Here is a 22,954-nt window from a genome sequence, read left to right as displayed (position 1 = left end):
AGAGATGGAAAACATTGTTTTGTTGAACTACAATTCCATGGCAAGTGACCTATAAACATAATGAAATCTTAGGATATAGGGCAAAATAGAAATATCTTAATAAATGATATAATAAATGGTGGCTGTGCTGCATAAAGAATTTTAGAAGATACTGTCTAAAAGCAATGTCTCCAAGCTCTAATCTAGAGTTTATTTTTGAGGGCTGGGAATCCACTTGACTGCACATGGTCTAGAATCACGTATGAAGTACATTTTTCTTTTTGAAATAAGACGTAGTTTTAGGTCTCTGCATCTGTCTGTCTCGGTCTCTGTTTGATGTGTTTATGGGCATTGAATGTTTGCCCTATGTGTGTATAACGTGATCCGCCCTGAGTCCCCTTTGGGGTGAGCAGGGTTGAATATAAATACTGTAAATAAATATAAATACTGTAAATAGGTTTATCAGCCTTACCGGTTTTTGAATATTTGAAATTACGTTCACTAGCTCAGTATAACACTGAATTAACAGCTTCTTCTTTTTCAGGGAAGAGCATGGATCAGAGTAGCACTGATGGAAAAGCACTTGTCTGAATATATTTCAACAGCTTTGCGAGACTTCAAAACAACCAGGTGTTAATGCCCATGTTTAACAAAATAATAAAGTGGATTTCAAGGTTTCTCAATATAATTCTCTTACTTGCTAATGTATCCCTTTCTGGATTCTGTGTGATCAACTGTAATTGAATTTTGTAAACACAATTTAGTTCAATATAAATTTATTAACAGCAAAGTCTGAAAATGTTGTGTCAATCAAAATGACTTGAGTGCATTTATTTCCACACTGTTACTTAAGTTTTTCTATCAGGAAACCCTATCAAGAAATCTTCTCACGGGAGAGGATGTCTCATTTTTGTATCTCTGTAATGCCCTTACTGCCATCAAAAGATTCACATTTGATAACTACATTTCCACTAATGAACAAGTGCTGAAATTCTGAAGTATTGGTTTAATTTGTTTAACTAAAGTGACTTTGAATCACATTTTGTCTCATTTCATTTTGAAGTATTTCTAACTAGAAGACACTGAAATACTGAAGTGACTCCCAGTAACCCCTCCCAAAAAAAGAATGTATAAGGTTTTTAGTTTGGTGCCTACTGCCTAATACTAAACAAAGAAAAGTAGAACCCAAATCATTTGTTTGATGTCAAGCAGTCATAAAAAGATTCTGTCTTAATGCAAATTGAAGCACATTGGCAATATTCTTTATATATGCAGAATGATAATCCAGTTGTCATACTAAATACATAATTATATGAATATTGTAAATTTGAAATTGCTGTTAGAAAGTATTAACACTGTATCATTAGTAGTTGTTAGATAAGCCAAATGGTTAAAAGCATTTGAACTTAAAACTAATGTTTTCCAGAAGATTCTATGAAGATGGAGCAATTGTACTGGGAGAAGAAGCAAACATGCTTGCTGGTATGCTGCTGGGACTCAATGCTATTGATTTCAGGTATCCATTTTTAGTGAATTTAAATAATGTTCATGCTAAAATATTGATAGAAACTGAAATGATTTTTAAAAAACTTTCTAAGCAGCGAAAAGGGTGGAAACTCCTTCAACTTTTTTTACTCCTTCAACTCCCCCTTCCCGATAAAATGGACTGTCCTTCTCAGTCTTTTGACCTCCACCCGAATAATGGAACAGTGCTTTCTCCCATAAATGCTGAAAGTTAGAAAACATAAATTTCTTAATATGTTAAGAAAGTACAATTACTTGCAACTTAGCCTTTTTTTGTGCTTGCGATGTCTGCTTACAGCGATTGCTATTTCCTTAGATCATGCTGCATGATTAAATCATTTAATGCAGTTTTGTGTGCTGTCATCTTGGATTGTTTGAATATATATGAACATCTAACTTAAATATTGTAACTAAAGAGAAGGGAAAGCTGTTTTTTTTTAAAATGGAGAAGAACTATGGCTAATTTTGCACATTCTTTCTCAGATTTAATCATTCAAGGATGACAGGATGTTCTATTTTTGTTAGCAGGGCTTCTATTTGATACAAGCTATTTGATTTTTGTGGTTTAAAATTTAAACTGATCAGTTGGGATGTGCTATAATTTAATGCTATGCAAAAAAGATTGTATGTTCCTCAACCTTGCATTCTCCACCATCTATGGAATCAATCATCCATGGTTTGAAAATGTTTTTAGCCATTTGATTTTGCCATTTTATCTAAGGGCCACCATTTTATTATGCTTTTGTATATAAATGGGACTTGATTGTCCATAACGGTCCTGGAACCAAACTGTCAAAGATACCAATGGCCCACTATATACCTAGATTTTGGGAATTTGTGCTTATGTGACGATTAGTGACCAAATCAGAATTATAAACTAACCGGAACTCCCACCACCCTGGAACAGCAAGATGTAATTAAATTAACATTACAAGTATAAGCTGTTCCTGTGTTTTAGACTTCTTTATGTGTGTATATACAATATGTGTCTGCAAGTTGTTTGTTACCTATGGTGACCCCATGAATTTCACAGAGGTTTTTTAAGGCAAGAAATATTCAGAGGTGGTTTTGCCAGTTGCTTTCTGAAACATATCGGATGTACCTGATTTCATTGGGAGTCTCCTGTCAATTAGTCCTAATTAATGTGCTTTCAGAAAGATCTATATCCTCTGTCTAAGGAACATCTATCTGTGATGATAGATATTAACTCCAGTTGTGTTTTGATTATTATAAGACAGCAAGAAAATTCTTCTATTTTCTCTCCAGTTTTACCTTTGAGAAAGAATAAATTCAAGTACAAATATCTATTCCCTCTAAATCAATGGTTCTCAACCTGGGGTCCCCAGATGTTTCGGCCTTCAACTCCCAAAAATCCTAACAGCTGGTAAACTGGTTGGGATTTCTGAGAGTTGTAGGCCAAAAACATCTGGGGACCCCAGGTTGAGAAGCACTTCTATAATTGATTGTGTTGAATTCTGTAATGCCAGTCTATATGTGGAAAAGCAGAGTGTCAAAAAAGGATATAACATCTTGCTTGCCAGTGAAACAGTTAGTAATTGAATTTTAAGAATCTATGTTTAAGCCTGACTTTGCATTTACTGAAAATTGTTCTGAAACCTCCCCTGTAATAGTAATTTTGTTATGAAAATTAAATTATGTGCCAAAAGGATACAGTGTAGCCACCATTTATTTTCATTTAAAGATAGTTACTGATTTCTCACATTTGTGTCAGCTTCTGCCTCAAGGGTGAAGGTTTAGATGGCAACTATCCAGCTGTGATAGACTACACACCATACCTGAAATTCACCCAAAGGTACCTGTCCTCTTGAATTTAAAGTTTAGTGATAACAGTCTACTTTATTGTTACCTATCATTTCATTTACTGCTTCCAGTAGGTTTGGATGCTACTTGTTGATAACATAAGTATGGTCATTTTTCTTGTCCTCTTGCCTTTTTTTGGCTTCTTGAACTCTGGTCTAAGAAGGAATTAAGTTTGAAATTTAAAATTTAATTCTAGGCATGCATACACATTAACGTATATAAAATACATTTATAAAAATATGGGCTCCACATGACCAGAGTTGCTATTGTTTTAACATCAAAAAGCCTGCATAATTGTTTTAAAATCATCTCCTAGGAAAGCTGATAGATTCTTTGGTATCTGAAAAAGAAAATTCAGATACAGCTGATGTGTAGGTTCTGATATTTCTAGTGTTAGTGGATGCTTGTTAAAAATATAAATATAATGAAGCATTTGAGAAACTGTAAGCATAAATACACTGTGTTGATTACAACAAGCCATTTGTTACCTTTCGAATTTAATTCCTCAGTTCTGATAGCATCAGTAGTGATGAGGAAGAGCTAAGAACACTGGGCAGCAGTGGCAGTGAAAGCAGCACACCAGAAAATATTGGTCCTCCATTCAACATGGATGAGAACACTTGGTACAACAAATGCAAACGGGTTGAACAAAAATACCGACTCACACTGGAGCAGAAGGTAAAACCTACCTTGAGTTGAAAGTAGTCACATTCTATAAACTTAACTTCACAAAAATCTTACTGCTAAAATGTAGTTCAAGAGCAAATCATTATATGTTTGCTGAGGATTAAAAAAATGTGCAGTAGATGAGAAAGAGATAGCTGCTGGGAACAGAAAGCAGATCTGCTAGTAGTAAAGCGGGCCTTCATTATCTGTAGATTTGGTATCTGCAGATATTAAATGAATAAATATTTAATGTGTTTAAAACTTACAATCAGGTGTAGCCAGCTTGAGAATCAGTCTTACAGGAGTAGTGGAGGCTGTGGTGGGGAGGCCTGGGCCACAAGCATGCATGTTTCCTACTTTGACTTTGGTGGGGATTCTGTTCTTTCCTTCAAAAGCCAAAGCAGGAAGAATGCATTCCTGATGCCTATACCTTCCTAACACTTCTGTTACTATCCTGGGACTGCTTCTCAGCCTGGCTGCAGTTGGCTCCAGGTTACTCCCAACTTTTTTGTTTTTGTTATCTGTGGGGGATCCAGGAACAGTCCCTCACAGATCCTGAGAGTCTACTATATTTCAAACTCCATTTTAGATTGACAATATATGAAAAAAACAATGATATTGATTCCAGTAGACTGAAAGGGACATTGCTTGAGGGAAATAAAGAGTTCTAGGGAAGCAGGCCCACACTTCCCATTGAAATCCTGATAGGTTTATGTTGGTTAAAATTGTTTTTTATTTTTAAATATTGTATTGTTATTTCATAGGGTTTTTTTTTTGCACTACAAATAAGACATGTGCAGTGTGCATAGGAATTTGTTCATATTTTTTTCAAATGATAATTCGGCCCCTCAACAGTCTGAAGGATTGTGGACTGGCCCTCTGCTTTAAAAGTTTGAAGACACCTAGTCTAGATCAAGGGAAGTAATGGTGCCCCTCTATTCTGCTTTGGTCAAATCTCACCTGCAATACTGTGTCCAGTTCTGGTCACCATAATTCAAGCATGATATTGACAAGATTAAACTTGTCCAGAGGAGGGCAACTAAAATTATCAAAGGCCTGGAAACCATGCCCTATGAGGAGTGGCTTAAAGAGCTGTGTATGTTTAGCTTGCAGAAGAGAAAGTTGAGAGGAGACATGATAGCCGTATATAAATATGTGAAAGGATGGCATAAGGAAGAGAGAGCAGGCTTGTTTTCTGCTGCCCTGGAGAATGAAACTCAGAGCAATGAGTTCAAATGACAGGAAAGGACATTCCACTTGAACATTAGGAAGAGCTTCCTGACGCAAGAGCTGTTCAACAGTGGAACTCTCTCAGAGTGTAGTGAAAGCTTGGAGAGCCATCTTTGGGGGTACTTTGTGCTTTTCCTGCATGGCAGGAGATTGGACTGAATGGATCATGTGGCCTCTTCCAACTATATGATTCTAACAGGTGCAGAAGGAAATGAAAAAAAAAAAACAACTTTGGCTTCAGTGCAGATGGAAAACCAAAACCTGTTTGCATTTTTCTCCTCCACATCAGATGTGAAAAGATATGATGTACAAATGCCAAATGAAAAAGTGATAGTGGTACTACGGGTCCTCACATTTGAATAATTTTGTTTGATAAAAGAACCTTACATGTAACTTCTACAGTAACAGAAAAGACAAAGAAAAAGTAGGCTTGGGTTTCTGTTTATACTTTTGACAACTGTGTAGGAAGAACATTATTTTTAAAGAAGGAAAAACCACCTGTCTAGGTTGGATTTTTTTTAAAATGCTACTATTCTTTACTTCTGGCCAATGAGATAGTCAAGTTAATTAGGATTGTTGTTGTGTGCCTTCAAGTCCTTTCAGACTTTGGGCAAGCCTAAGTCCAAAACAGAGGGCGGGGCCCAGGTAAATGACCTTGGAGGGCTACATCCGGCCCATGGGCCTTACGTTGGGGACCCCTGATCTAGACACTATACTTCTTTTGATGCAGCCCAAAAACCCTGTTGTTTTTATTAGCTGCTGCATCACATCATTGGTTCATGTTAGATATAGAACTGGAGCTGTGACAATATTACGATAGTTTTTGGGCAACATGATACTTGCTAATGCATTGGATGCTGGATCAGACAATATCATATTAATGAGTCATGAAGGTGTTTCTGCAATTGAGATAAATAGAGCAGGAAAGCCTCTTATTCCCCCTGTGGATCATCTGGAGTGAATAGGGCTGAGCATACTACTTTACTCTTCTTGGGACCCTCCTGCATTCTGCTTGTGGGTTGGGGAAAGAACACAGCTCCATTCCTCAAGTGCCATCTCTTGCATTTAGAGGAGAGAGAGGGAGAACCCCACTGCAAATGTTTTTGTAGCTGTTAGAGCAGCCAGTCTTGTCCCTGCCAGTGTGTGGCCTTCAAAGAACATGATTGACCTCCCAGCAAAGCCAATAATCTTTCTATAGCAAAGAAGAGAGACCCACAACACACAATGCAAAGCATAGCTATGTTTCAAAAGGCAAAGCAAGGTGGTTTACAGGATTCATGGAGCCTCTGTTCTACTCATCAGGGCTGCCTCTAATCCTATGCTGTCCAAAGTGTCTCTTTTGGGGATAAGGGCACCTGTTGAAGTTCTCATCATGGGCAATAATTTCTTTGTTGTTAATTACTGTCAAGTCAACTTCGACTTATGCTGACCCTATGAATGAGAGCTTTTAAGTCATCCTATCATTTTTAAGCTGATAAACTCTATAATCTCTTAAGAGCATTTAAATAAATTACCAACAGTGGTGGAGGTTTTGATAGATTACTCTTTGTACTGCATACAATTTACAGATGATGTAATGGCCTTGACTATAGCTATCTGAAGAAATATATGGCTCAGATATAGTTCACGTACAATCAATTTTACTCTTTTAAAAAAGATTTTCAAAAAAATCGTAAAAGTTTGTAAAGGAACATATTATGGGCAATGAATGTTAACTGAATTTGGTATAGCCCTATATAACTACTTACTTAAAACAAATTACAGTAACACTGACATTGCACATTTCTGACCTCATTCTGGCAGGCAACTGTGGTGCAACATTTCTCTGTCTTCAATCATTACGATTATAAACCTCTGTGATAATACATTTTATGAGGACATCTATTTTTCCGCTGTATGACTACACTATAAAATAAGGATGAGGCAAAGGTTACAAGAGACAGAAGAGAGATCTCATGACATGTTTGTTCAGCTCTCATGAGATGATGTATAAGTCATGCTGCTATGAGTAATGCAAAGTGACATGCAGTTTTATATTTCAGCTGGTCCTTAATTGGTTGCTATTCAGCATATATTTTACCTGCCTTGAAAGCAGATTAATGTACAGGGTGAATAAATTGTTTGGGCTCACAAAAATAACATGTATGAAAGATACTTAAACCCTGTTGTTGGATACAGCCATTTTAACTTAACAGAATGAGGAGCTTTAGTTATGAAACTCTCAGGAAATGAAAGAACTCTCCAGCAAACATTTTTCTTGATGGACTTCCCTGTCTCTCTGTTTCTGGTACCAGCAGTCGATGCTTTCATCCCTAGAGATATGGCCTGAGTTCATTCCACAAGGGATATTGCAATTTCTGAGAAGTTGAAGTGGCACACTTTAGCTGTTCTGCTCCATGGCCTTACTCCTCTACACTTGTTTGCCATTATAATTAGATTTCTGGGCTGCAATAGTTGTTTCCTGTAGAAAGTGCCATGGTTCGCTTCTTAGCATCTACTGTGGTGATACAAAACTTCCATTTTGTACAAAGACAGGTATCACATTCCTTTAGGCATATGTTGGGTAGATGTCTTCCAATTCTTTAAGTAACTATAGAAGCGTCTGCAGAGATAATCATGAAAAGGTACCCCCTTTGAACTAGTTTTCAGTGTGTAAAGACTATCAGTGGTTTAATTGTGTATTAAATGCTAGAAAGCTTGCCAGCATATTTTAAAAAATGAGCACGTGTTGTTTTACTTACACATTTTATGCCATAGTGAATATATCTATGTTTTAGGGTTATCTAGAAGAGCTAGTACGCCTTAGAGAGACTCAGCTGGCTGAATCCATCTCTCAGAAAAAGTTATTACGGCAGAAGATAGAAGCTATGAATATGGCCCATAAAACAGAAAAGGAGCAACTTGAATACATCATTGTGGAACTGCAGGATCAACTGTAAGTAGGATGCATTGCAGAAATTTTACTGGAAAAAAATGTTCTTGGATAATATTTTTTTGTCTTTAAATGTTTACAAAATTAATGTTGCTCATTTAGAAATATTGAAGTACTGATTGTCTCAAAATCCCTTTGAAAGGTTTCAATTTTATTGTGGCTGAATCTCTTTATACAATTAATAAAACATCAGATATTACAAAATAAATAGTACAGACAATATTATGACTCACTAATTTACAGAGTGCTGTCATTCATAGAGAATTGTGAAGAAATATATTTACTCTATGTTTGTATTTATCTCCTTTTCAGTCTTTATGGATCCTGACGATACCTTTGTCATTTGGGATGTATTGCCACTGTAGAGATTACATGCATAAACAGAAAGATGCTTAGATCTTCCTTTATATTTCTAGTGTGAAATGAATTTGCTTCATTATTTTAAGAACTTTGAGAGTGGGATTTTGCTACATGCAATCCCAAATTCTGCATCAAAATTATGCTGTCTTGTTAAAAAAAAGTAATAACTATATTATGCAAATGTCATGGTAATCTTTTGATCATGCATACATTTGAACGTGTGATCTTTCGGAACAAACAATTTTATTTGAACTTTATTTAAACTATCAAGTATAAAAATATTTAAATGCATTAAAACTAGTTTGTCTGATGTTAGAGTTTTAATGCTTCTGGTACATGGGGGGGGGGGGGGGGATGTAGGCCAGTGGGAATTCTGCAGTCTTTTAGCTATGGAGGCTAGGACTACTGGGATTCATACTTTACACAATGAGGCAAATGTAAATAAAATTGTATATTGTGAATTCTAAGCTGTGATTGATTTGATCACCTTATTGATATCAACAGAAAGACTGAGCAGTGGATAGTAGGTCATATGAGGTATGATGTCAGGGTAACAAGGAACAAGCTAACAGTGCATAGGAATGAGTGTGCCACCATACAGCTTGCCCGTTGACTTTTCACCTATACTTCTCTCCTCTGGAATTGTGAAGACATAGACACTGCCCCATCAGTCATGCTGAAGTAAGAATTAATGCCAGTTTTTTAGGCTTCTATACATGAAATTGAGGCAGGAACCATCTTCTTCTTTACAGAGTTAGCTCAGAAATATTGTTATTCTTTTCAAGTCATTACTGGTTTACTGAAAACCTTATCTTAGCAAAATTTGTTCAGTGTGGGGTTGCTTTTGTCTTCCCCTGAGGCTTAAAGCATGTGATTTGTCCAGGACTGCCCAGTGAGTTTCGATGTCAAATAGGGATTTGAGCTCAAACCACTACACCATGCTGATTGTCATGATTTACTCTCAAATTTGTTAAAGTTCATAAAATTACTGATGAAGTAGACTATACCTTATGTATGATACAGTTCACAAAAACATTGGCTAATTGGCTCCCTATAGCAATTGGGGTTACACCGCAATAAATGTGTGAGTGTTTAAGGTACCACAAGTTTTGTGCTGAGAAATATGTTTAGATTGTGTAGCTTTTTAACATCATGATAATTGATTGTGTGGAGACTACATAGTTTTAGCTGATACCTGTTTTCCTGTAGTTTTTCATCTAAATGAAATACATTACTTCAAGAATAATTTTTGTTCATATGTTCAAATGCTGTGTGCTTAGCAGTGGATGTAAGGAAGCAGATATTTTCACTTAAAATAAAATGTAATCACAGAGGCAACTAAATCTATGGTCAAGTTATTCAGGAGAATAAGCGGTAGTAGGTATTGCAGTGATTCTTGACTAGACACAATGCCTGGAGGATTTTTAAAATATTCAGCAAAACATAAAAGGCCTGGGTGGATTTCTTGATCTCAAATTTTCATATTGCTTGCCATACTACAAGCAATCTCATAAATTGATTTCAAATTGGGTTGAGTAAAATAATTAAAATATTGGCTTACTTGTAATGCTTGTGGTTGAAGTGGAAGTTTTCAGCCTTTTATTCTCCCCCCTGCCAACCCCCTTTGCTGTCAAAAGCCTGTTTTAAGATTTTTCCAGTAACACTCTTGAGCATGTTTTTAGGAGTTATACTTTATATTGGGGGGGGGGGGGGGGTTAAGAGGAAGAGGGAATTGCTCTTATATAAGATGGTTTCACGAGTTTATTGGTTTCTGCATCACTAGAGATTTTCACAGGTAATATAAGCGCAACAGAATTGTCTCCTTCTCATTTCAAATCTCAGATGATTGACAACTCCCCGTGTTCCTGTATTTTAAGAGACTTTCTCTTTTTTGGTACCGTTTTAATACTTCATTACTTAGATTACACTGACTCATAGTTAACCTAACATGAATCATCTTATTAACTGTACTCACCGCTCTTCCAAAGAGCATGCTGATGTATTTGCATTAAGTATTTTCTTTGTAAAAGGAGGCCAGAGTATAAATATATGGGGCAGAAGTTACTGTGTTTTTAAAAAGGAAGTAGAAACAATACAGATTAGTTTACTTAAACTAAGAGTAGTTAAATAATTCCATGTAACACAATTTGCATTTTGCAAGTTGATCTCTGTGTTAGAAACTAATATGTAGCATTAATGGACAGATATTTTTTCACATTCTGTAAAATAAATTTTTTATTATAGAAGAAAAAGGCTAATTAGCTAATACCCTGATAAGTATTTCAGTACTTCTCATTTTCCTTAAATAAATAACCTGTAGTTTGGAAACTTAAACTATTGAAATATGGTTGTCAACAGTGGCTTAGTAACTGCTAATGTATATATAGGGCCTGAAATCTTCACTGAAATAATAAAACAGTATGTAATTGAAATAGATCTTTAGCAGTGGTTTCCTGTGCTGTCAGAGATGAGAAAAATACATCTGCTGTTCCATTTGAAACTGAATGATGATTGAAATGTGAAACATAATTCATAATACATGGGATCTCTTATCTATATACATCTAAACTGTAGCATTTTTAAAATCCAATGATTTATTGTAAATGTCTCTTCTCATTTCCTTTGTTTCGTGTCCCTAATTTGGATATCTGCAGCTTGCCATAAAATGCCATGACATTTGAATTAGTTCAGCTCTTATTTCTTTTCTTAGTATTTTGAAATAAAATATATACTATATATCTTTGATCATTAGCATCTAGGATTGCAAGAGGAGTGGGTGAGTGGTCTTTGAGGGCTTTATGTGTTTTTGTATTCTTATTCATATGCTTAACTGTGGTTTCAATTTGGCCTTTGGATGAAGACAATTTTTTTAAAGCCTCAAGACCTATTTTGGAATTGTTTTTGGAGTAGTTCAGTATTATTAATTTATATGTGGATTAATTTATTGTGGAAATTATTAAAATGGAGGTGGAGGATTTGGAAGTTGCAGAAAGGACTTGGTTGTGTTGGCAAAATATTTTTTAAAATAATTAGTCTTGTTGAGTTTATACTATTGATCTCTAGGTAGTAAGTAGCAGGGGTTCTCAAACTTTTTCAGTCACGGAGCCCTTTTTGAAGCAAAGGTTTCTTGAACACCAAGAAATATTTATATATTAAACTATATATTATATATAGTTTATATATATTAACCAATGTTTATATATTATAATTAAGAAAAGTTATATATTATTTATGTTGCATATCAATAAAAGAAACAATAGTTCTTTTCACCCATGTTTTTTTTTTAACGCGACCCCAGGTATATATGTATATTAGAAAAGTATAAAAACCCAATATTTACTGATTATCAGCATTTACAATGCTTGCGAAACAGGCTGGTTTATCTTTTTGTGGAATGCAGCTCTGCAGTTTCCTCCTTCTAATGCTTCAGGAGTGTGCTGGGCACCACCTTTTGTCACAACTGCAGATTGGGGAGGGGACTAAGCTCAGGATTTGTGGCAGAGATAGTGGATGCAGAGGCTGAGAGGTTGAGAAGCTCCACAGTCACCATGTTATTCCACTGCTGCGGCTCTGAGGGCGTGTGGGCTGCCTGCCTGCCTCGCTATCCCTTCCCCTACCCTCTTTAAACAGGCAGTACCTGCAGAGAGCGAGCATGTGTGTGAACAAACCTGTTTAAAGGGGAGAGGCCTAGCAAAAAATCATGCCAGCCGAAAGAATGAATGGGCAAAGCAGAAAGATGAAGTGCGTAAGCTATGTTGGCACAGCTGTTGCCTGTTTAAGAGAGGGGAAACAAGGGTGCACCCCTGGCTGGATAGCTGTGAAAGAAAGGAATGCAGTGGTGGCTGACCACGCTCCACAGAGAGGTGCCAACTGCCTCTCTCTCTCTCTGCAAGCAGGTAGCCCATACACCTTTAGTAAGGGACTCTGGAGCCTCTCCTCAGCAGCTTGCCCACCAGCCAGAGCTCTCCTCCATACACCTGCCCTTTCTCCTCCACCTTCCCCTCCCCTTCCCCCAGTTGGGCCGTTAGGGCCCCCTCTGCACCTGTTTTCTCTGTGGGCAGGCAGCCACCGCTGCATTCCTTTCCCTTGCAGCTACTCAGCCAGGAAGAAGGAGGGAGAAGCTGCCGCCGCGCACGCTTGAAGGAAGGGAGTGGGGGAGGAAGAGGGAAGTGCAGGGCCTCTCAATTTGCTACACAGAGCCCTAAGGGCTCCACAGAGCACACTTTGAGAACCGCTGGTCTATAGCAATCATAGAAATGTTATGCAGCCTTAATTGCTAAACAGGTGACATTGGTGATTTCAGTTATATTGCTTAAAGACATAGCCATATTACTCTGGAATATCAGTATGCTAAGCAATATTGTAGCACCTTAGAACCTGTACTACAAGATCCCTTTGCATGCTGTTTTGCATATCCTATTGTGAAAACCCTAAAAATGTGAGTTTCTTTTCTAATAAAATGCATACAATTTGCAACTACTTTCAAAACTAAGCTCGTAAAATGAGTTTGTAGAGTGGTGCTCTGTACTGAATTAATCTAGAACACATAACATAAATGAAAAAAGAAAATTGAACTGGTCTTTGTGAATTGTGGCTTTGAAAGATTATCATGATATAGCATGACCTCACGGGTTTATATTTTACATATATGCCTAACTGGGTTGAGCAAGTTCTGTAGTGAATATTATGGAAAGTGCTATGAGCAGCAGAAAACAAGATTGCGTGTCAGTAACTAGAATTCTACTATTGTTATCTCCTCCATAAATCCACGATTATTCTTAGATCTCCTTGCTGCTATTTTTGTTTGTTTGCTGTTGGGAGTTCTTCTACTATACTAACATGTAGTTAGAGGGCAGATAACACACCACATGCATTGTTGCATGGGCTCACATCCATGACATTTGAAATTTCAACAGATTTGAGTCATCAAGTGGTGCTGACAACTCATTCCATAGAGAGGGGATATGTGAAGGAGATTTCCCAATAGGAGAATTCATAGTACTGGTAAGTAATTAAGCTGTATGGTTGTCTCGCTAAGTTGTAAACACTACTAATCTTTTTGTATATGGAATTCTTTATCTGTTGTGTGAAGCATTCATGGTTTTGAACTTTAAATAATGATTACCTCTACTATTCTTCTTCTGACTGAATTTCCAATAGTAAAGCCCCCCTCTCCTCCCATTCACTTTTTCTTTCTTGCTTTTTTGGACACTTTATATAGATATTCAGAGAAAACCCATTTATTTTATTTCCAGTTTGTGGAAGTAAAATTATACAGTGCAATATAATTGACTTGTTTGGAAGAAAGTAAAATACTGTAACTTAAGCTGTTGTTGAAGAAAAGCACTGGGAGTGTCAGCTTTGCCATGAATAAGAGCATGGAAAGCTTCCTTATGACGATAAACTTTGCTACACAAAATAATTGATAGAAAGCAGCATTTTAAGTCATGTCCTTGCTCTGTGTTTACCTGGATGAAATAAAAATAAACCATACTTCAGTTACAGTGCAGCTATTGACAGCTGTTCTATGAGTCATGTGCGTTTACTGAGATCTTTTATGGCTAAAAAAATCTGAAGAACTGGGGCTTTGTTTTGTTCTCTCCTCTAGACTTGCCAATATAGAAAAGCGGAATTATTGAAAAACTTAGGACCTTGATTTTCTGCTTTGTGAAACAAAAATAATCCTCCAGGTTTATGGAGGTGTGAAATATTAGCTGAGAATGTATAGTACTAGGTAACTGAGATTCAAACATGACATTAGCCATTTTAGAAGTAATATTTAATTCTTTGCTTTTTGTTCTACATGATTTACATTTGCTGAACAAGATCATTTTATCAGTTAAAGTACTCCATAGTGTAGTTCCAAGTGGGTTTTAGGATTTTTAAAATAATAATAATAATAATAATAATAATAATAATAATAAGTAGTAGTAGTAGTAGTAGTAATAGAATTCTATGAAGTCTCTCCTGGGTGAAAGTGAAGAACAGCATGACTGCGGGTGAATCTTCCAAGTACAAGCCTATTTTCTTCCTGTGCTAGAAGATATTACTTCTAACGGCATAAAATTCACTGTGTGTTCACAGAACTGTGCTAAAGAATAATGATTTAAGATCAAGACAAGAATTAACTACCCATCTCACCAATCAGTGGCCTTCCCCAGGAGTTCTGGATGTTAATGCTGTTGCCTTGGATACGCTACTTTATCGAAAACAAAATAAGCAATGGGATGAGTAAGTTGAAATATTTATGCAGTGCTCCTAAGATCCCAGAAATCTCACTTTCCCCCCTGCATCTTGTCATATGGAATATTGTGTGTTAAGGGCTTGGGGGAAAACCTGTAGATGAGTAAATACTAAAGCAATATAGAAGTACAGTACTTGTATTTAATATTTACTAGCATTTGTCTTAAACACATACACAACTCATGTGTACAAAGTGTTTACAAATTCTATAGGTGCATAATCTTTTCATTTATTTTAGTACATCTTAAAATAACCCTACAAGATAGATTTGTATTATTTATGTTACTTGTCAGTACTTGAGTTATTAAACTCAGGTTATATTAAAAACATGGGAAGGTAAAACAAAATAAAAATTAGATACCCAGGAAAGTAATAAAAATATTTTTTGCATAGTGGTAGTGTAAATTTTATAGCACACAATACACAGGCAGTCGCCACAAAGCCCAGGTTCTTACAGCATTTGTCACAAAGTCCAGTTAATACATGGTGGTTTGAATATATATTTGCGGTTTCTATAGGATACAGTGAAGCATAGTTTGGGACTTCGGCTGTGGGATATCTTATTTCCTTATTTCACCTACACTTGACCTGCCACCCCCTGCCCCCAATGGCTTGGCTGGATGTCTGACTGATACCAATATATTTTAATGAATACTGGAAAAAGTCAGGTCCTATATTGCTGAAGAAATGTAGAGAAGACGAGAAACCCCTTACAAGGCACAAGTGCATGAGCTCCTGTGCAATAGTTACACTATGACTATTTATGGTCTTTATTTAATTTACACCAGATAAAGTGTGTGTTATTTTTAGTTTTAGAGAGGAGCTGCCTATATTTTTCCTATTTGTGAGATACTGCTGAAAAATATTTTACATATAAACCCCTAGTATATATCGACAGTTAAATAAATCTGAGCAGTAATTTAGAACTTCAGAATGGAAGGCTTTAATATACAGAAATCTTCAGCTCTCAATGAAAATACATACTTGTAATAGTTCAGTAATACAGTAACTTACCTCTGCATTAAAATGCATTTGTCACTTCAGTGAATGTACATTTTCACAGGAAACAGCATGGATTCTGAATTGTAAATGCATATATCTATCTGCATTTTGTGTGAGGTTTTTACTGTGAATTTTTCGGGATGTTTGATCTGTAATTCCTAAGGACAAGTAAGGCTCTTCATGATTTAGACAAATACCTGTCCTTTTTTGATCTAATGAGAAAGTCACTCTGTATGAGTTGTTTGGGGAGAAACAGACTTGCTTATCCAAAAGCTGCCGTTCCAACCAGTACTGACTACCACTTATGCTTTGCCAGATGATGACTGGTATGCGTGTGCACTCTCTCTTTAGTGCTTCTTTTTATGCTTTGCAAAATCCAATTTTAATACTAACACCAATAGTCATAAAACAGTCATTTCCTGAAGAATTATATACTGATATTCTTTCACCATCATAGTTTCCTGGTAGATTTTCAGATATTCTTTCTCCCAGTTACTCTTTTATTCAAAATGTCTTTTTTCTTTTCTTTTTTCTCTTGGTAATGTATGTTTGGAAGTTACACTTAAGTTAATAGTCTCATTCTTATGTGGACATAGTTTGGTTTATAGTTGTGCGGACAATCTAATATGTAGAGCCAATATTGCCATGAAGTACTTGTAGTGTACCTTTGCTTAATTTGATATTAATTGCCTTATGATCAAAAATGGCATGGTTTATAACATGGAATACTTTGCTGCAGCATGTTATGAGATGACTCTGGGCTTTTCCTGCCAAAGAGACCATGAAGGACAGTTCTTGTGGAAAGGGATATGGCAAACAGAAGACAAATGGTTTGATAGGCAAGCAAGGATTAATCAAGAAGGGAGGGAGGAGTTATTCCAGAAGTCTGCACTGGCATAGCTGTATGAATAACAACAGCCTACTTGTCAAGATTGAGAAAGACTATTAGTGCATCCGTGAGAATGAAGTGAGTTGAGGATTATAGTACTGAATGTTGGGGATGTTAAAAGACTGATATACCGGGAGATGGATCAATTATAAACAATTTAATAGGATGCACTGTGCATATGAAAAGCTTATAATTTTTATACACTTGCCTCTCATAAACTGTGAAATTATGAATGATTTGGAATGCAAATAGCTTCATTTGGTTGATTATTTAATCCTATTTATTTAGCTATTTCTATGAATAATACAATTCTGTTGAATTGGGAGTTTTGGGGAGAGGGACTTACTTTTAAAAAACACTATTTTTGTATTGCTCTGATATACATAATAGTTGGGAAGATGTCTTAAAGCACTGACTGTTGTTACTGTAAACCTTATGAAATAACTTCAGAAGTAGTGAAAGCAATAATTCCATCTGTTCTTGGAGACCTTTAGACTTTGCTTCTAGGAGATAGCTAGGAAGTCTGCAAATATATTTTCCAGCAAATACATTTTAAACATATTATTTAATGGTAAATTCTTATGTATGTCTCTTGTGCACACCTATAGAATCACATACTTTTCAAAACCCTGGGTAGGTTAGCAGACATTCTTGAATAATTCAAAAATATATTAGTTTTTGTTTAGTTTTGTATATATAACCTCAGTAACATTGCAAACTTCATAGTTCTGCAGGGAACAAGATTCAAGTATAAATTTGAAAAAACTCCAGAAATTCTCATAAGTGATATACTCTCATTAAGAGTTGGCTATTGGATATAATTAGCATGGTGAGATACAAACTTTTAGGACAGTTTGCAATAAATATTAGGAATGAGGTCTAAACTATTAGGTTAGCTATTCAAACCTTACTGAATTTCTATCAAAGAAGCATTAATCCAATACGCAAACCAGAATTGAACAGAGCAGAAAGTTTAAAAGCATTTAAAAACCAATATTACACCAAACACCAAGAAGACATCAGAAATGAAGCTGCCACTGAAAAGGCCCTTTCTCTGCTACCAACTGAACATCAAATAGTATGAAACCTCAGAAGTGGGTTCTTGGTTGTCAGCCACATGTGAAGAAAAGCAAATCTTAAAACTTTAATATACGTGATGTGTAAGCACGTAACACTCTCTCTGGATTTGTATCACTGAGTCTTCATTATGACATTTCTCAAACGTATCTTGTTTTGAATAACATAATTTGTAAATTCACATCTATTGTTCCTTTCTGCAATTTTATTTAAAGAAAAACCTTTGTATACAAAAACCACATCCTGGAAAACGTTTGATTAAGTCTAGATTTACCCATCTATTTCCACTTTTATATTTATGGTGTAGCCCATTTTTGAGAAATTGCTCTAGAAAATAAGACAAATAGCAACTATTATAATGATAACTTGCATCATTTGAATACTTGGAAGATAATTAATGAAATTGGCTGTCCTTGAATTTGCAGAAAAAGCTTTCACAGCCTGGACCAGCTCTCAGCTGATGTTAGCCTATCTCAAACATCTCTGGATCCAAGCCACTCACAAGATGAAGACGTAAAGCAGAGTGGACTAAATTCACTTAGTGACGGTAAGGTTTCCAGCTTAAAAATTAATTGATATTGAAAATGTCATAATCACCCATTTTTGGATATACATAAGACTGTGCAATTATGCTGCTTCAAACTTAAGATATGTCATTATAACTCTTGATACATCAGTATCATCAAATATTATAGATGTAGATTTATAAGTCAGTGTTTTATGCATTGCAGTCTGCCTACTCTCCATTATTTTCAGGTCTGAACTTGGGGAGGATGACTTTCTGATCTGCCTTTGGCATTACTGCCATCATGAGGCTTAATCCTACCTTACAAATAAATTCACATTCTGGTTTTCAAAAGCTTTCCTAAGATGGCCAGTTTTCCTACAATCTTCCTAAATACTAAGGCTGTCCCCATATATTGCCTTATTTAGTAACATTCATGAAGTGGAACCACCACACTGTTGGGACCATTTGTATAGTAGAGCTTCCTGCAGGTAAGCTACTTGGAAATGTGTGGTGTTGGCCCTGTGGCTCTCTGGTATCCATATCTATCGGGGCAATAATGTAAAAGTTCAAAGCAATGTGTAGAGGTTTCATGAACAAATCTGTTGAATTGGCATGCCAGTTGTGGTTTTGACAGGAAAATAAAACCACTCCCATTTAATGGTTTATATACCAAAATGCAGGGAAGCTGCATTACTCGTATGTGTTTTTTTGTTTGTGGACTTATGGCAATCCCATGAATTTAATGGGATTTTCTTACACAATGGATACTCAAAGGTGGTTTTGCCAGTTTCCTCCTCTGAAATTTAGGCTACAACACCTGGTTGTTTTCCACCAAAGGCTTGAACTAGTTTATATTTAATCAATGTGTAATTACTGTCAGCCATATCATTTCAAAACTCCTTATCCAAGGAATTACAGTACCATCATGTTATCTTCCACTTGCTACCAATTTTAATTCAAATAGTAATTATTAGATAACCTGTACATAAATCTGAATTGCCCTACACCTTCCAGCCATTTTTTTTCTGAGGCAGTGAGAAGGAAATCCTTATGCTGGGTCTTTCTCCATCCACACATTTCTGAGGAAACTTTACTGTACTAGCATCTTTACCATCTTTTCTCATTTTTTCTCCCTGTTTCTGGCATCTACAGCTTTCTTCAAGTGGTATGTTTCCTACAGTGAGATCAGAGGTAGGGCCCTGCTGTGACCCTGCCTCTGACGTAGGCATGAAAAGGGTGGCGACAGCAAGCAGCTACATTTTCACATGCATATTTTCAGCATCTATTACATTGGTTTGAGATATGAGTGGCTCATTTGTGGGGTTTATAGGTGATGCTTGATTAATGCCCCATTACTTGACACAGCTATCATTTAATATATATTTTTTAATAGGAAAAGAAGACACTCCTTCATTACTTGGTCTCTGTGGATCTCTGACTTCAGTAGCAAGCTACAAATCTCTAACAAGTTTGAAATCAAGTGAATATCTTGCAAGCCCTACGACAGAGATGACAAGTCCTGGATTAACTCCTTCTTGAGCAGATCTATGCAAAGAAGGCCATTTGTGTTTGCCATTGGCATGCCTAGATTTGTCAACTGTCAAGGCTCATAGGAAGTCAACTCAGCTTTAACTAAAATGCTACCTGTTTCTTTTTTTGGTTTTCTTTTTGGCAGCTGTCTTGGAAAGGAGCATTCCTAGGTATGCATTTGTTGACTGCTTAATAATATCTAGTCTCCTGCTGAATGTATTGTACAATTAAGGTTAAGAATCCCCTAAGGGTGGACAGAATTATTTTAAGTCCTGGAATTTGTCTTTTCTGCAAGACTGACTTATATTCTTATTGATATCCAAAGGACTTTACCATACTTTTAGGTATGCCAGTGATAACTTGAAAATTGATGCGTTTGAATTTACTGGAAAAGCAAAAAATATTGTGTGCTATTACGATGAATTTAAAAATTAAACTAGAACAATGGCAACCATTAGTTCTACATAGATTTTCTCATCATACTGTACAGCTGTTTTAATTTTGGTTGAGTCTATACATTATTGTCATCAGCATCATACTCATATTTAGCACCTTGATGTAAGCCCTCCATAAGCATTTTTTTTGTTCACATAAAGGGGCATACTGGTGGCAGAGGTATCAGTGCACATGTAATACCAGCCTTCAAAGCTCATTGTGCATATAACAGCTTCTAAGACTTCAATGTGAAGCTATGTATAGTACTTTGAAATTATATTACAGTTATTAATAGGGCCAGGTTCCATATCATAGTAGCTCTGTCAGTGTGTTCAACCGAATGCAGTTATGGAGTCTTATACAAATCGCAAGCTCAGTTTGTTGGGTCTGGGAAGCTGCTGGCTGTGTAAGTTGCATTCAGAGTGGGGAATTACCTACCAATATTCCTGCTCCTAGTTTATTCCTGCAGAGGGCTATAGTGAACTCATCTGCAGCATTAAAAGGAAAATTCAGAGATGCCTTCTAAATTGCTGACCTCAAAGTAAATCTTAAGTTAGAGGCTGGAAGGGTTTACCGAGGAAGACACATATTGCCAAACAGAAAATGTCACAATGGATTTTTATGTAAAGGTTTTTGTTAATGCTTCAGACTTCTTTCTGCTCACTTTGTAGTTAAAAACAAACAGGTGTAACTTGTCCAACTACAGTAAGCTTTATTTTATTGTACAACATGCGAACAATGCATAATTTGTTTCAAGTTTTGCAGCTTAATTTTTGAAGTGCAGCCCTCTCTACAGTGAAACTGCTAGCTCCTAGCATTACTGAGAATTATCTGCAGTAATCACCAGACATTTTGTGTAGAAGCATTGATACACATAGGGCCTCTGAAACTGGTGGCTTTGAAGGAAATACTTTACTGTGCCAAAGAAGTTTTACACTTTGTTTACTAGTATGTAAGAACATGTGGGAATCTTTAAAAATACAGCTAAATTTGAGATGAAAGATTTGAAGACATAACATTTTTTTTCACGCAGAGGTGGTTTCTTGTAAACCTGCTATAAAATTTGATTGGGATGAGTAAGATACAAGAAATTTACTATGTTATATATGTGCTGTGTTAAATTTTGAAACAAAGCAGCACTCTTGCTCTGCCAGAATGTATACACTGGCTACTTGAAACATGCATGTTATCTCTTTTAAATTACCATTCAAAAGCACGAGAAACAAAACTAATCTATGCAGGTAAGCTTCCAGAAGTATGTACAGTAACATTAGCAGGCTGTATGTGAAAACTTTCTTGGGCTAAGAGGATTACTTTGTTGTACCTGTTATTGTTGGGTTGGCAAAGCTATAATGAAAGTCTTTTGGGGAACATTTGTAAAGTCTAGAATGTGACTGTATGTGTGTGAGTATGTGAAACCAGGTGATTTGATATTTGTGCATGAAAAGGTAATTGCTATCTTGATTTTCAAACTTTGCTAAACTTTGAGAATTCAGAAGAAAGCAAATTGTGAATACTTATTGCCCTGTTACATCAAATACTGCATGTGCATTAAATTTTTGTACTATTGCTACTGTAGTTGTACTTTTTACTGATGACAAATACATTGCCTGTTTATTAAAAAAAAAACAAGCACCTAAGATATTGCATCTCACTCTTTAAGGAACTACAGAATTATGCAGATTTAAAATATAGATCTTACCATTAGACATCTAACAGAATTGTGGCATAGTTTCACACCAGTGATCACTCAATTTTCAATATCATTTGCTCTTTTAAAAGGTTATTTTCCTTCACTTTATTATTAGTCTTCCTAAAGTTGGGGTAAATGTTGTATTTTCATCCAAGTGCAGGAAGGTACAGTGCTGTAGATTTGCCTTTGACCTGAAATGCCAAGTATAATAATCTGTGAACTGCAACACCCATTCATTAGTCCCAACCAGCATGACTGATGCTGAGAGGTGCTGGAAGTTCCAGTTCAACAGCATTTGGAGACCAACAAATTGCCTATTCCTAGTCTAAGCTTCAACAATGGGAGAATCAATGGTGGAAGAAAAAGAGAAGAAAACAAGGGATGAACTTGCATAATGTACACTGTCTGCATCCTCAACTGGAACAAAGTGACCCAGCTTGAGATGTTAAACATGTAGCTCTCCAGATGCTGGGTAGTAATTTCCCCAGTCTTACACTAAAGGTATGTTGGCTAGGGCTGTTTAAAGTTACAATTGGAGGTCTAGAAGGCCATCGCCCATCCCTGAACTACTAAAAAGTAGAGAAAGGTAAATAACATTCCATGGAAAGATAACTTAGATAACAGGTATACTTGAATTAAGAGTTATCCATCCATTTTCTTCACTTTTCTGAAGAAAAAAATTTGTGAGTAAAGTTACTACTTCTTAGCTAAACTGCAAAGCAAAAGGAAGAAATGACCAATATGTTCACATTCTATAGTTCTGCTGGCTATGATGTAGCTACACAGTGGAATTAAAGAGTTGCTATTAAAGTAATGAAAAAAACCACAATCTCATGAATTAACTGATGCCCTGCTACTGGTCTAATATGTGAAAGCCATGGAGCTTCCTGTTGCACCCTAAAAGAGTAATTTATTATACCATTATGATAGCCTATTTCATTACATATTTGAGATATTATCCACATTTTCAGGGTAACATGTCTGCATCTGATATAGCCATTAGTCCATGTGAATTCATGTTAACTGAATTGGTTAATCTTTGAAGTATCAAAAAGCTTTATTGGT

At 36.1% G+C, this 22,954-nt stretch overlaps 1 protein-coding gene across 3 annotated transcripts in view; it reads left to right on the top strand.

The window, feature by feature from the left end:
- The window catches only part of rundc3b (RUN domain containing 3B), a 38,658-nt gene extending 16,893 nt beyond the window's left edge, over positions 1-21,765 (top strand). The window contains exons 4-11 of one of the 3 annotated variants that reach the window (XM_008112487.3): positions 524-609; positions 1,409-1,495; positions 3,236-3,316; positions 3,834-4,002; positions 7,998-8,155; positions 14,597-14,743; positions 18,149-18,270; positions 19,625-21,765. In XM_008112487.3, the coding sequence (XP_008110694.1) occupies positions 524-609; positions 1,409-1,495; positions 3,236-3,316; positions 3,834-4,002; positions 7,998-8,155; positions 14,597-14,743; positions 18,149-18,270; positions 19,625-19,770 (996 nt within the window). In that variant the 3' untranslated portion in view covers positions 19,771-21,765. Of the gene's footprint in view, positions 1-523; positions 610-1,405; positions 1,496-3,235; positions 3,317-3,833; positions 4,003-7,997; positions 8,156-14,596; positions 14,744-18,148; positions 18,271-19,624 lie in introns of all 3 variants that reach the window. The other 2 variants (XM_003222092.4, XM_008112488.3) reach the window with 2 other exon arrangements.
- The last annotated feature ends 1,189 nt before the right edge of the window (positions 21,766-22,954 follow it).

The sequence above is a fragment of the Anolis carolinensis genome, chromosome 6 (assembly GCF_035594765.1).
Source record: "Anolis carolinensis isolate JA03-04 chromosome 6, rAnoCar3.1.pri, whole genome shotgun sequence".
Lineage (NCBI taxonomy): Eukaryota > Metazoa > Chordata > Lepidosauria > Squamata > Dactyloidae > Anolis > Anolis carolinensis.
This window is presented reverse-complemented; position numbering and strand designations above follow the sequence as displayed.